Raw genomic sequence first — 15,453 nt, forward strand, 5'->3', positions numbered from 1 at the left:
AGAAATCAACTGTTTTGGGGTGGGGTCTGGAATTTTTTTGGCCACATATTGTCATATACACAATCTATTCACATGTCTGTTTTGTTATCATAGAATGATCCAACAATTGCATACAGTACAATGCAGCATTCTCTACACCTGCAAGCATTTTTCTTGTATTTTGTTGACTCACTAGGGAAGGGAATGTTTTTGGGTACAGATACAATCATTTATGTGAAATTCTAAATCAATCTTTCTTGACTAGTGTTCTATGGAATCCTAGAGTTCCTCTAGAGCAGTGGTTCTCAACTCCTGTCCTCAGGACCCACTAACAGGCCAGATTTTAAGTATTACCTTGGGGAGATGTACACTAGAATACTGCAATCACTGAGCAGCAAATGATATCACCTGTGATGTATTTCTGTTATCTTGCAAACCTGGTCTGTTAGTGGGTCCTGAGGACAGGAGTTGAGAACCACTGCTCTAGAGGTTGCTAGGGGTTCCTTGAACAATGAGCGATTTCTGCTTCTCAGATAAGTAACCATTAGTAAATTATCTTTTTAGCTATCCGAAAGTAGGGATTCTTCGCAAGGACCACCGACATAAGAAGCTTTCTTCCTACTGACTACCAATGTAAGGCGCATCCCTCTCACTGACCACCAATGTAAGGAGCATTCTTCCCAACTAACCACCAATGTAAGGAGAATTCTTCCCACTGACCACCAATGTAAGGAGAATTCTTCCCACTAACCACCAATGCAAGCAGAATTCTTCCCACTGACCACCAATGTAAGGGGCATTCTTTCCACTGACCACCAATGTAAGGAGAATTCTTCCCACTGACCACCAATGTAAGGGGCATTCTTTCCACTGACCACTAATGTAAGGAGCATCCTTCCCAACTAACCACCAATGTAAGTAGCATTCTTCCCACTGACCACCATTGTGAGGAACATTCTTCCCACTGACCACCTATGTGAGGAACATTCTTCCCACTGACCACCAATGTAAGGAGCATTCTTCCCACTGACCACCAATGTAAGGAACATTCTTCCCACTGACCACCAATGTAAGGAACATCCTTCCCAACTAACCACCAATGTAAGGAGCATTCTTCCCACTGACCACCAATGTGAGGAACATTCTTCCCACTGATCACCAATGTAAGGAACATTCTTCCCACTGATCACCAATGTAAGGAACATTCTTCCCACTGATCACCAGTGTAAGGAACATTCTTCCCACTGACCGCCAATGTAAGGAACATTCTTCCCACTGACCACCAATGTAAGGAACATTCTTCCGACTGACCGCCAATGTGTGACATTATTTCCACTGTCCATCGCACTGGTGTACCCTGAACTGTAGATATAGCAATTATTAGCATGAGTTCCCTGAGACCAGAAAGTTTTTTCAAGGGTTCTTAGATGCAAAAAAAAGAAAAAGGCTGCTTTAGATGCCTAGAGAATTAACTCCAAGCGTGGCACACAGTCCATAGACTTCCTCTATGCTTTGACTAAAGTTGGGTGTACACGTATCGAAATTCAGCAGGAACTGGACGAATTTTGGTTTCTGTGTACATGTCTGTTCAACAGAAGCCAGTCGTTAGACCGGCATCTGTTGAATGGCGCTCCCTGAAAAAACAGCATTTGATCAGCACTTGCAGCCAATGGCTGCAGCGCTGATGAGTGTATTCTGACAGGTGGAGGAGTCCCCGCTGTCAGACTACAATACCGTGGTGGGGGGGGATCCCTGCATCCACATCGCTTGTGTGTATGTGGGGGGATCTGTCTTTTCTTTTTTTTGGATATATTGGTGGCTTAGTGGCCACATAGTGGCTTAGTGTTTAGCACGTCTGCCTTGCAGCACTTGGGTCCTTGATTCAAATCGTAGCCAGGACACTATCTGCATGGAGTTTGCATGTTTCCTCCCACACTTCAAGGACATGCTGGTAGGTTGGCTCCTGTTCAAATTAGCCCTAGTATGTGTGTGTATGCATGTGAGATAGGGACCTTAGATTGTAAGCTCCTTGAGAACAGGGACGGAGATGAACATACAGTATGTAAAGCACTGCATAAACAGTCAATATTATATAAATGCCTGTAATAAATAAATACATATGCACATGTTAAACTTGCACCTACAGGGTTATAACAATTGGAAACACATGATACCCAATAGGGTCAGTTAGCACAATGTGATGTATTTAAGAGATCAAGGATGTGGTGACCCATAGCGTCCAGATTTGGCTTTCTTTAGTTGAAAAAAACAAAAAAAACAAACAAAAAACACAATGAACAATCAAGGATGGTTTGATCGATCGTTAACCCTTATGTTGCGTGGCGGGCTGTGCGTTGTCACCTGGGGTGCTCTCCTTACCTCGAAAAGCTGGGGTATCTCCCTCCTGGTCAGGTACTCCTTGGGGTCATTGGTGTTCATGATGAGGCTTGCAGACAGTAGATGTGGATGGTGAGGATAAGCTGGGGGGGGGGGGGGGGGGAGCTGTAGGCTCCTCTCTGCTGTTCAGTTCAGCCTGAGAATCTTCAGCCCCAGAGCCACTAATTTCCACACACGCATCAATGTCCAGTCACACCGGTGTCCACGCATCAATGGCACGAATCACGTTGGTCGTCAGCCAAGCAGCCTTCGCAGCGAGTCCTCCTCCTGTCCCAGAGACACAGCCCTCCCCTGACACATGCACAGTCCTCCTCGTGTCACCCCCACAGCTGAATAACTACACACACACACACACCGGCTACATCCACACCATCATCATTATGTGACTACTGCATGGAGCTGGCTGAACGCTACCAGATACAAAGCTGAGCACAACTAGGCGCAGTCTGGCTGCTGATGCTGCTCAACACGCTTAATGAGCGGGCAGGGATTCCAACTCATCCCTTTATATACTGACACATCCAAGTTACAGGTCAGGAGGATCATCTGATTCGCATCTAATTCCCATAGGGCTCAACCCGTCTATTCCTTAGCAGAAGTACTGTTTATAAAAATATATTCCTGCAATGTACATAAAAAATAAAATAAATAATAATAATAACAATAATAGATAGATAGATAGATAGATAGATAGATAGATAGATAGATAGATAGATAGATAGATAGATAGATAGATATCTATATCTATCGATATATATATATATATATATATATATATATATATATATATATATATATATACATATACACACACACTCATTATATAAATATATATATACACACACGTAAACACGGTGTATATATACTGTATATATATAAAGAATATAAAAATATCATTTAAAAAAAAATGATAAAATACCGGTAAATACAATAGAAGAGTGGTTGTGAAAGCGAATGACATTTAGCCCTCATTCACATCGAAGCGATTTTGTCATGTGTTTTGACAGGTCAAATTGCATGACAAGTCGCAGCTTAATGCCGGGCAATGGCACCGTTCCAGTCGGCACGACGCCGACTTTGCGGCGCTGCATCGATTTTTCAAAAGTAGTTCCTGCGCTACTTTTGGCGAGCTCAGACTTCTATAGACATCTGTGCGTGAAGCCACACAGAAGTCTCTCCAGTTGCAACCCGAAGTCGCGGCTTGAGGGGAAGTTGCACAATTTCAAAAGCCGTGTTCAGTGTGAACGAGGGCTTAGGGATATATTTATAAAATGTTTATTTATGGGATGTTCACCAACATTTATCCCTCGTTCACACCAGAGCGATTTGTCGTGCGATTTGACAGTTCAAAAATCACATGAGAAGTCGCACCCCATTGCCGGCAATGGAACTGTTCAAATTGTTGCGACCCAAGTCGCAGCGACTTTGAATAAGATTCCTGCACTCATTTTTTTGCAATTTCATTGCGAGTTGCATTGAACTCTGTTAAGGCTCGATTAAATCTATGCATGTTACTTTTGAGCGTTTTTGGAGTTTTTTTGTGATGCTTGCCACGTTTTTGAGCAGCGTTTTTGCAGCGTTTTTACAGCGTTTTTGCCGCGTTTTGCGTTTTTTTTTTACAGTTTTTTAGACTGTATACAGTCTAAAAAAAAAAAAACGCCAAAAACGCATCAAAAACGCTATAAAAACGCTGTAAAAACGCTGCACTTGCGTTTTTGATGCTGGTCCATTGAATTCTATTACATGCAAAATGCTGCATTTTGCATGAAAAAAAGTCTCTGACCCTTTCCAAAAATGCAGAGGTACAAAAAGGCATTGATGTGAACATGTTCCATAGGAACCCATGTTAAAAAATTCCCATGCATTTCTGCAAAATGCAAAATGCATCAAAAAACGCGCTAGTGTGAATGGAGCCTAAGTGAAGTTGCAAGCTGCAATGAAACTGGGAGGTCCAAATTGCACTGATCTGTGGCTTTGAAAGCTGAAGTAGCACAATTTCAAAGCCGCACTGATGTGAACCAGGGCTTAGGCTGCATTCACACTTGAGAGTAACAGAAACTCACGTTCCAGCTCACTTTTTTTTTTCTCTTGAATATGCTGCCCTACCCACAACAAATGCCCCAAAGTAGCTCCAGAACCTTTTCGGTCATGGAACTGTAGCGCTGGTAGATTTTTCAATCTACCGCTTATAGGTAAATTTAGTGGGTCATCTGTTCTGTACATAGTTCAGATTCAATATAACGTTAGATTAGCCTCTGTTCCAGCTTGGCTGTGTTGCGTGCAGTTCCACATTGTGCCTGTGGGTGTCGTTGTCATCCTGGGTCGGTGTTGGAAAGCAACAAGCTGAAGTGTATGGGTGCTCTTCTGTCCCGGAGATAACTCGGCGGAGGTGGTCCTCCGAGTTGCATTCTGGGAGAGGGTATTTATTGTACAGACGCCATGTTACTAGGAGTCTTTTTGCCTCGTGGCCCTCCTGGCCTAGAGGTATGTGTCAGTGAGTTCTATCTCGTGGCACTCCGGCCTGGAGGGTTGCATTGCGGCAGCCGAGCGGGTAGACCCAGAAGCCTGGCTGGGACCTGCTATTACTGGGATGGTCCTGTGCTGTCTGTCCTGCTGGAAGAAGCCGGACAATCGGGAAGATCCAGGGGAGGGAAGATCCATGCAAGGCTGGTCTTAAGAAGGGCCTGGTGACTCGATTGGAGGACATATCCTAAGCTACACTACCGCACAAGTACTGCCGGGTCGGCTTAAAGGTTCTGGTACTGAGTTTGCTGTTCATCAAAAACTACTACATCCTGTGGCAGAGGATCGTATGAGTTTGTTTCATTCAAGTCTGTGGCAGAGACTTTTTGTTCGTGCTGCGTTCCGGCTGCTAGGTTAGTGAGAGAGACCTATCCGGGCGGGCAAAGATCTAATCCTAAGCTGAGGATACATCCATTCTAAAGATTTAAATTCCTTGATACTACGCCAAGAAAAGGTATTTGAACTTCCCTGCAACTCTTCTTCTACCTCTTTCCTGCTACTTCTTCCAGTTATCTCCCATTAAAGCATTGGAAAAGTACTCAAGTGACTGTGGCCTGCATTGTCTGATAATAAGCTCAACGGGGACCCTAGACCCGGTACTGGTGAAATTACAGGTAACAAGGTGACGGTAACAGCCTGCTTTGAACCAGCAGCTCCACCGTAGGTTATTGCTACTTTGGACGTTTTTTCAGTGCGTGTTTTGGCGTGTTTGTAGTGATTTTTGCCACACAGCATAACACACGTCTGTTACCCACGCTTGGGGTGGCATTACTATGATTAGCACAATTTCAAAGCCTCACCAATGTGAACCAGGGCTCAGTCTGCACTCACACTTAAGTGAAGCAGAAACTCGCATTCCGGCTCACTATTTTTTAAATTTTTTTTTTGCGTGCGTTTGTCACATGCGGTGCGTCTAGGGCAGCCCATTAACTTGAATAGGTTGCACTACCCACACCAAACAGCGTTTTTTTCAGTGCGCATATTGGCATGTTTGTAGTGCTTTTTGTCGCACAGCAAAACACATGTCTGCTACCCACACTGGGGGTGGCATTAACAATTAATGGCACCATAAGCACAAGCCACGATTGCAATGTGTGTGCAAAACGTGTGGCAAAATGCACTTTTTTGTGTATTTTGTACCATGTTTAGAAACAGCACAGGTGTGAATGTAGCCTTAGTAGTTGGGCTCTTTCACACTGGTGGCTGGGGGGGGGGGGGTTTAAAAACAGGGGGCTCAGATGTGGTTTTACCACCCCCCTGGCTGCCCACCGGAATTAATTACAGTCTGACGGGGCTTTACACATGCTGCGGACGCAGCAATTTTAATTCCACGAGCCAAACCTTTGCCTCACAGTTGCTGTACAATCCCACAATATAAAATTGGTGCTTGGCAAAAAATAATAAAATAAAATCAGGCATCAGAAGGCGGCAATGGCGCCTCCTGATCACTTGCCAGCCGCTGCTATACCACCCTCTGAAAATCAATCCACTGTGAATTATTTTTTAGAGGGTGATAAGCATTACCGCCTGTCTGAAAAAGCTTGTAGCAGATTGATCGTTATCATTTCAACACATGCAGCTGCTGTGAATGTTTGGTGAATGCCAGAATAAATTGACCCCTTAGGGCTTGTTTTGGGGTGGGGGGGTTAAAAACCCCTGTTTGAGTCGCTTTTTCAGCGCACTCACCCCTCTCCCCTTAAGTTGCAAAGGCAGCAAATATGGGTGTTCATACGTCGCAGTTGCTATGATTTGCTTTTTGCCTGCAGCTAAAATGATTCCCCCCCTGTCACATTCGGCAGCAGTACTGCAAAGAGGGATATACTGCAAACACCATGCGATTTGGTGCGACACTCCCTCCTAACCCTCTTGTATTGATTTGTATTGTTGCTGTTTTGTCTCCCTTTAAATTATAAAGCGCTGTGCAAACTGTTGAAGCTATATAAATCCTGTATAATAATAATAATAATAATAATAATAATAATAATAATGATAATAATGTTTGGCATCTCATGGAAACGAATGAGCTGTCAAAAGCGCATTGAAACGAATGAGCTGTCAAAAACGCATTGAAATGAATGAGCTGTCAAAAACGCACCACGTGGGAATGTGCAAACATGCGTATGTGCATACTGGTGCTATCTGGCCCTGAGGCTCGGTTCACACTGGAACCGGCTGCGGATCGCACAGGAACGCTGTGCGGCCCAGGTTTCTGTTTCAGGGCCGAATCTTTGCCTGAATTCGGCCCTGAAACAGAGCATAAAAGACGCACAGCGTTTCTGTGCAGTGTGCTCTGCAGCCGCCCCGGAGATATGTGAACAGGCTCCATAGAGAGACGGTCACATTCTCCTGCTGTGCGAATTGGAGGCGGAGAAACCCACATCCAATTTGCATAGGTGTGAACCCAGCCTCAATCTATTCTTAACAACTGACACCAATGTAGAGCCAATGACTGAGCTGTCAGCGATGAGTTAAATCTGGTACTAACTAGCGATTACAATCCCACATGTATCCCCGGTATGAATCTGAACCTGGGTCTTGTTTGCCTGTAATTAAAAGGAAGAGTGGTGACCCTCCAGCCAGACATCTCAGCCTCCCCGTAGAGGCACTGGAAGTTCCCTGGTTGACTTGTCAGTGCGATTAGACAGCAGTCTGAGGAATCCTTCTATAGTACATGACAATGCCCATTTAATTAAGGACGTGCATTAATGTGCAACGCTCAGCCCTGTGGAGACGTTCCGTCGATGTGTTGTGTATTTAAGGTGGACCTATTATATACGCACAGTTGAAGCAGCTTTTTTGCGGTAACCCCAATATTCAGCACCTTTACCAGGCCTTTCACTGCCTCCCATCATTGTTCATAAAACATACTGCCACTCCCATCAAGATTTAGCTACCTCAATGAAGAGTTCACTGCTTGTTTAGGCCTGGTTCACACCTATGCATTTTTTTTGCATTTTTTACGTTTTCTGTTTCTGCAAAACTCACTACAGTCCATTTAACATAGTTTCCTATGGATCGTGTTAACATCTATGCATTTTTTCTGGTCTTTGGTTCCATAGACTTCAATGGTTTAAAAACATATACTGAAAAACGCAAAATGCACCCGAAACATGCAAACTGCAACCTGCATAGGTGCGAATCAGGCCTAAGGCTCGATTCACACCTATGCATGTTGCTTTTGAGCGTTTTTGGAGGTTTTTTTTTCATGCTTGCCACGGTTTTGAGCAGCGTTTTTGCTGCGTTTTTGCCGCGATTTGCGTTTTGCGTTTTTTTTTTTTTACAGTTTTTTTTACAGTCTTAAAAAAAGTTAAAAAAAAAAAAAAAAAAAAAAGGCAAAAACGCACCAAAAACGGTGCAAAAACGGTGCACTTGCGTTTTTGTTGCTTGTCCATTGAATTCTATTACATGCAAAACGCTGCATTTTGCATGAAAAAAGTCCCTGACCCTTTCCAAAAATGCAGAGAAACAAAAAGGCATTGATGTGAACATGTTCCATAGGAACCCATGTTAAAAAATTCCCGTGCATTTCTGCAAAATGCAAAATGCATCAAAAAACGCACTAGTGTGAATGGAGCCTTAAGGGAGATGGATCAGTCTTCACAAATTTAAATTCTGTGACACCTCACCGGTGGCAGAGTCCGCAAAATGCAAATGTCACCTTCCACTTTCCCCAATGAACGCTGCTCTTTCTCTTCTGCATCCTGTCCCCGTGTGACCCTGGCCTTAAAGCAGTATTAGAAAAAGGCCAAGGAAAAATCCAAGGAAAATTTCAGGCTCACTTACCGACCAGCCTGCGGACAATTAAATTAACCTGTCTAACAGTATGCGTTAAAAACAGGGGTTAAAGCTTGATTCACACGAATGCGTTTTTTGGTGCATTTTGCAGAAATGCAGGGATTTTATTTAACATGGGTTCCTATGGAACACGTTCACATCAATGCATTTTTGTGCCTCTGCATTTTTGGAAAGGGTTGGGGACTTTTTTCCCACAAAATGCAGCGCCTTGCATGTAATAGACTTCAATGGACCCGCATCCAAGTTTTTACTGCGATTTGCGTTTTGCATTTTTTTTTACACTGTATATTGCTAGTTGCTAATGAGGGGGCCGGAAAGCTGGCCGCCGTGTCCTTAACAACCGATGAGTCATCAGCTGTCAGCGGGCTTCCCCAATGACAGCTGAATGTAAAAAAAAAAATTGTGTAACAAAAACAGCGTGGGACCCCCCACGCCAAAATTGAAAAAAGAAATGGCATGGGGTCCCCCCAAAATCTATACCAGAACCTTATCCAAGCATGCAGCCCGGCAGGTCAGGAAAGGGAGGGGATGAGCAAGCATCCCTCCCCCCCTCCTGAACCATACCAGGACACATGCCCTCAACATGCCTATCCCAAAGCACCTTGCCCCCATGTTAATGGGGACAAGGGCCTCTTCCGGACAACCCTGGCCATTGGTCAGGCATGGACTGCCCATCGGGGCTACCGGGAGTTTCCCGGTGGGCCGATGGCTCAGTGGGCCAGTCAGGTGCAGTCTTGGAGCCGCTCCTCACTGACAGTGAGTGATCGCGATTTCACTCCTATCAGGAAGAGCTGCTTCCGTCACTTGCTGGAGAGAGCATTAGGCGTTATGCTCCCTCCAGCCTGCAGGGGGAGATGGACAGCCGGAAGATTTTCTTTCCTCTCTCCCCTTAGCACTTGTTATCACATGACTGGAGAGAGGAACGAGAAGCTGCCTTCAAAACAGTGAGTACATATGGGAGGGGGAGGAGAGGGAGGACTCTCTGATGTAAAGGGAACTTCTGATGGGGACTCTCTGATGTGAAGGGACTTCTGATTGGGACTCTGATGTGAAGGGGACTTCTGATGGGGACTCTGATGTAAAGGGGACTGCTGGTGGGGACTCTGATGTAAAGGGGACTTCTGATGGGGACTCTGATGTGAAGGGGACTTCTGATGGGGACTCTCTGATGTGAAGGGGACTGCTGGTGGGGACTCTGATGTGAAGGGGACTACTGGTGGGGACTCTCTGATGTGAAGGGGACTGCTGGTGAGGACTCTGATGTGAAGGGGCTTCTGATGGGGACTCTGATGTGAAGGGGCTTCTGATGGGGACTCTGATGTGAAGGGGACTTCTGATGTGAAGGGGACTTCTGATGGGGGCTCTGATGTGAAGGGGACTTCTGGTGGGGACTCTGATGTGAAGGGGACTTCTGGTGGGGACTCTGATGTGAAGGGGAATCTGATGTAAAGGGGACTTCTGATGGGGACTCTCTGATGTGAAGGGACTTCTGATGGGGACTCTGATGTGAAGGGGCTGATGGGGACTCTGATGTGAAGGGGACTTCTGATGGGGACTCTGATGTGAAGGGACTTCTGATGGGGACTCTGATGTGAAGGGGCTTCTGATGGGGACTCTGATGTGAAGGGGACTGCTGGTGGGGACTCTGATGTGAAGGGGACTTCTGATGGGGACTCTCTGATGTGAAGGGGACTGCTGGTGGGGACTCTCTGATGTAAGGGGGGCGCTGTTGGGGACATTCAAAATTAAAGTGGGCCGGTCATGATGAAGTCCAGGGCCAAATTTTTGTCCCAGTCCAGCCCTGCCATTGGTTGTCAGGGTCTGCGGGCGGGGGCTTATCAGAATCTGGAAGCCCCCTTTAACAAGGGGGCCCCCAGAGCCTCTTCCCCTATGTGAATAGATATCGGGTACATCGTACCCCTACCCACTCACCTAAAAAAAAGTAGTGTAGTGTGACAAAAGAAAATAAACAATTTTTGACAAGTCCTTTATTAAAAATTTCTTCTTCCCCGCTTCTTCCTCCTCTGGGCTTCTCCCACTTCTTATTCTGGTCTTCTTCTTCCTCCGGTCTTCTCCTTCTCCGACTTCTTCTTCATTCTCCTGTCTTCTTTGTACAGTGTTCTTCTTCCTCCGCCGACGACTCTCCTCCAATGCTGCGTCCCACTGATCTGTCCGCGCCGATGTCAAGCATTTCTTAGATCACTATGGGGCGTGGCCATTGGATGACGTCATCTGGAGGCCCCACCTCCTTGTGACTTCACCGCTCCGGGGCATGATGGGTATGTGACGTTTCGAGGGGGTGGGGCTTCCGAATGATGTCATCTGATGGCCACGCCCCATAGTTATCTAAGAAATGCTTGACAGATCAGGGGGACGCAGCATCCGAGGAGGGTCATCGGCAGGAGTAGTGGAGGAGGAAGAAGAACACCAGACAAAGAAGACAGGAGAAATAAGAAGTACGGAAGAAGAAGCTGGAGAAGACTGGAGGAAGAAGCGGGAGAAGCACAGAGGAGGATGAATCGGAAGAAGAAGACTTTTTTTAACGTTTATAACATTATTTTTTTTTTTTGATTACAAACTTTTTATTGAAAAGATATTGTTAACAAATATGAATCATATGAAAGGATGTCAATTAAATATGATATAGATATATGTATAAATCATTGAAAAGGATAGACTTTCATACATGTGTTATAGATATAATATAACATATGTTCTTCATACGTGTATTATCAAAGCTTCATGTTGGTTCAAGATTACCGTATTTGTATAATATATGAGTTTGGACATAATAAGAACTTAATAAGAACTTAATTAAAAAAAGGAGATTAATAAGAAAGTAAATATAAATTGTAAAATCAAATGAGAGGAAAATAAAAATAGAAAATAAAAAATCAAAGAGAAATAAAATGTGTAAATTATTAAGAGCATCTAATATAGGTAAGAGTAAGGGTAATAAAGAATTAAATATACCAATGTATTCTTTGCATCTAAAGAAGTTTTATAGACGAACCATTAGTTCCATTTTTTATCGAAAGTTTTCTCAGTATTGTTTATTGCGTGATAGATTTTTTCTACATGTCTTATTTGTTCGATTCTTGATATGATTTGTGGGATTGGTACATGGGCATCTTAATAATGTAAAGCTATTGTCCAATGTGTAGCTAAACATATTGTGTGGATAAGCTGTGTAAGAGGAGGTTGTGTAAGTATTTTTTGGAATAGTAAACATATGTGAGCATAATTTCCCTACCTGCTAATTTATTTATAAGGGTATTTACTTACTTCCAGATGGGGTATAGTTTATCACAACTCCAAAATATGTGTAAGAAGGTACCTGGGGAGTCACATCCTCTAAAGCTGTTGGGAGAGACTTCCGGGAATAGAATATATTTACTTAAACAGGTGTATAATACCATCTTGTGAAGATCTTAACTGCTGTCTCTCTTATTGCCATGGATTTAGTACAATATCTTAGGTTTGTCCACATAGAGGACCAATCTAATAGTGATATTTGGGTATTTAGTTCTGATTCCCATTTCAACATATATGGAAGGTTTTCTGTAAGGGTAACTGAGTTCAATTCATTATATGAGTGAAATTAGACCTTTACCTCTTGGGTTTTTAAAGCATATATGTTCAAATTAGGATAATTAAGAGCCAGGAGGATTAATGTAATGTGTCTCATAGAATGCTTTTATCTTTTCAAAGTTTTGCTGTTCATTAGTAGGGATATTTTTGGTATTTCGTAGTGAGTAAAAAGAGATAAATCTGCCCCTGTCATAAAAATCTAGTAATTTGGTGACATTATTATCAGACCACCATTGAAAGGAAGATGGAGAGGAGTATGCTAAGGTAAATCTTGGATCACCAAGAATGGATGCTCTCAATGGGGGATTGGCGACCAAAGGCCAATCTTTTTTTTGCATTAATTCCATAACTTTAAGATCTGTGAGATAATTGTGTTGCAGGATGAAATATGGCGCAAGGGAATAGTATAAGACCACAGCCGACTTGGAAGGTAGAAGGGTTTGTTCGATTCCTTCTCAAAAATGAACCAAGGTATTGTAGAGTTGGGGATATGCCATTGAGCTGTTTGTATAAGTCTGTTTGTGATATAATAGTGCCATATTTGTTCAACTCCCAAGCCTCCCGATCTATGTGATTGATATAGAACCTTTTGCCTATATCTGGGAGTCTTATTATTCCAAATAAATTTGTTTATTAAGGATTGAATTTTAGCTATGTAATTTTTAGATTCAAGTATTGTATTTGGGGCCTGAACGTCCTGACTAGAGCACCGGATCACAACTCGTGGACTTTCATATTGGCAGTGGAGCTGGGGTAACATTTTGTTTCTCTTTTAAATAGGTAAAGGAGTTTTGGAAGAATTTTCATCTTAATTGCAACAATTCTGCCTAGGAATGAAATGTGATATGTGGACCAGATGTTGAGTGTGTTGCGAATTTCTGGAATAGATGATCGTAAGGCTACTTTCAGTGGCGCTTTGCCGACAGTTTGGCGGTGCTGTCCTATTGATTTCAATGGGCAGGGGCACTTTAGGAGTGGTGTATACACCGCTCCTACAGTGCTGCAAATATGCTGCTTGCAGGACTTTTTTTACAATACTGCAAGTGCAATGCTCCAGTGTGAAAGCACTCTGGCTTTCACACTGGAGAGACAGGTGAGGCTCTTTACAGGCGCTATGCAGGCGCTATTTTTATCCCTGTAGCGCCTGTAAAGCGCCTCAGTGCGAAAGTAGCCTTAGTGTTGGAAAGGTAGATACCTAAGTAAGGAATAGTGTAGTTTGACCAGATGAATGAGATGTTTTTCTTTAGGACGTCTAGGTCTGAGGATTTATAATTGAATGGAAGAGCAATTGATTTAGTGACATTGATCTTAAGACCCAAAATATTTTCAAATTTCGCTAAAGTTCTAAAAGGTTGGGGATAGATTGTTAAAGGGTCAGTGAGGAAAGGTAGTGCATCATCTGCATATAAATATCATTTAAAGTTGGATTGATTTTTAGAATAATCTGTTATACCAATGTGTTGGGTGATGGCTATGGAGAGGGATTCTAAGGCTAAGGCAAATAATAGTGGACAGAGGGGGCATCCTTGTCTAGTCACAGTCAGTCAGTGTTGATGGGGGAAACAAGCGATTTTCTTTCCTGCAACCCTCGGTTGCAGGAAAGAAAATCGCTCTATCTAATGCTGGATTTATACTTGTGTATTAGGAAGGCATACTGTTAAATTAAGACAATGAAACCAAATGAATTATTTTGAAAGATAATTCCAACAAATACATTGACATGTACACTTCCTTTGGAAACCAAACCTCCAAGGATAAAAGAAAACTCTATGGTTGAACATGATAGTTTTAGAGAAGCAAAAAAAGAAAAGCAACTAAACTATAAACTAAAACTAAACCTATTTAAGATACAAATTTTTAAATAATTAAATATAAAGAAATTAACAAAACGAATACAAAAATAAAATAAAAAATAGGTAAGCAGTTAAGCCAGCCATACATGGATTGAAATTCAGGCAGTTCCTTTTAAACAAGCTGAATTTCGGTCCATGTATGAGCTAGCCGATTGCATACAAGTCGATCTATTATTACAACCAGCCTGTTGGGTATTTCACACTGATCATTGTATTTTTTTGTGTGAAGAGGGACAGAGAGGGGTTGGGGATAGGCAGAGTTCTGTAGTCCAGCAGGCAGGGCTTATAACACCTCTTGAGATTTTATTGCAGGAAAGGCACTGTGTTGTCATGCCCAACTGGAAGTTGGGAGCTCACTTGATTTTTTTTTGCAGATCAACGGCTATTTTTTTGTTCTTTTAAGGGGATTAAACATGGGGAAATGTAAATGTATCCCAGAGAGGTACTAAATATGTTATTTATTGCCCTGAAATACACTGAAAATAAAGATATTTGCTTCAGAAAAATCACATATTTACCCTTCATGAGCCCCCTCCTCTCCCTGTTTGTCTGAAGGAGCAAGTAAAAAACGTTTGCTCTGAGTAAGGCTAGCTGTACTCGTATAAATTCCCAATAGGTTCCTCCATTCACAGCAAACAGCGTGGATGAGGAGATCTCCCCCCGGCGGCTCTTGTATTCTGACAGGCAACACCCCCAGTGAGTGATCTTGCTAAGTTTACTACTGACCAGTATTCCCAAATCCTTCTCCAGCATTGTTTTGCTCAGCTGTATTTGTAATATAAAATTGGGCAATGCTATTCCCCTGGACAAGGTGCATAGCTTTATATTTTTTCATGAAATATAATTTGATGTTTTTGTTAAGACCCTTCTTTAATAGGTCACTGTCCTGCTAAGTTTTAAAGATCCTACATCATTTTGTGTCCCGGTAAAAAAATGATGTTAATTTTCTTCGCACACCAGATCATTTAAAGTGGTTGTATACCCCATTCATGAAATTTGATCTAAGCACATATAGCTGTAGCGTTTCCTTATCACTCTACAAAGCTCTGCGTGCTATTGAAATGTGTGAAATGTGTGGCGTGCATTTGTATTCAGCCCGATTGATGTCAATACTTTGTAGAACCACGTTTCGCTGCAATTACAGCTGCAAGTCTTTTTTGTGATGTCTCTACCGGCTTTGCACATCTAGAGAGTGACATTTTTGCCCATTCTTCTTTGCAAAATAGCTCAAGCTCTGTCAGATTGGATGGAGAGCGTCTGTGAACAGCAATTTTCAAGTCTTACCTCAGATTTTCAATTGGATTTAGGTCTGGAC

The 15,453-nt window shown here is 42.9% G+C and overlaps 1 protein-coding gene across 1 annotated transcript in view; it reads right to left on the bottom strand.

The window, feature by feature from the left end:
- The window catches only part of AK5 (adenylate kinase 5), a 426,857-nt gene extending 423,984 nt beyond the window's left edge, over positions 1-2,873 (bottom strand). The window contains exon 1 of the mRNA XM_073593713.1: positions 2,359-2,873. Coding sequence (XP_073449814.1) covers positions 2,359-2,418 — 60 coding nt within the window. The 5' untranslated portion in view covers positions 2,419-2,873. The remainder of the gene's footprint in view (positions 1-2,358) is intronic.
- Between the last annotated feature and the right edge of the window lie 12,580 nt (positions 2,874-15,453).

Source organism: Aquarana catesbeiana, linkage group LG07 (assembly GCF_042186555.1).
Source record: "Aquarana catesbeiana isolate 2022-GZ linkage group LG07, ASM4218655v1, whole genome shotgun sequence".
NCBI classification, from domain to species: domain Eukaryota; kingdom Metazoa; phylum Chordata; class Amphibia; order Anura; family Ranidae; genus Aquarana; species Aquarana catesbeiana.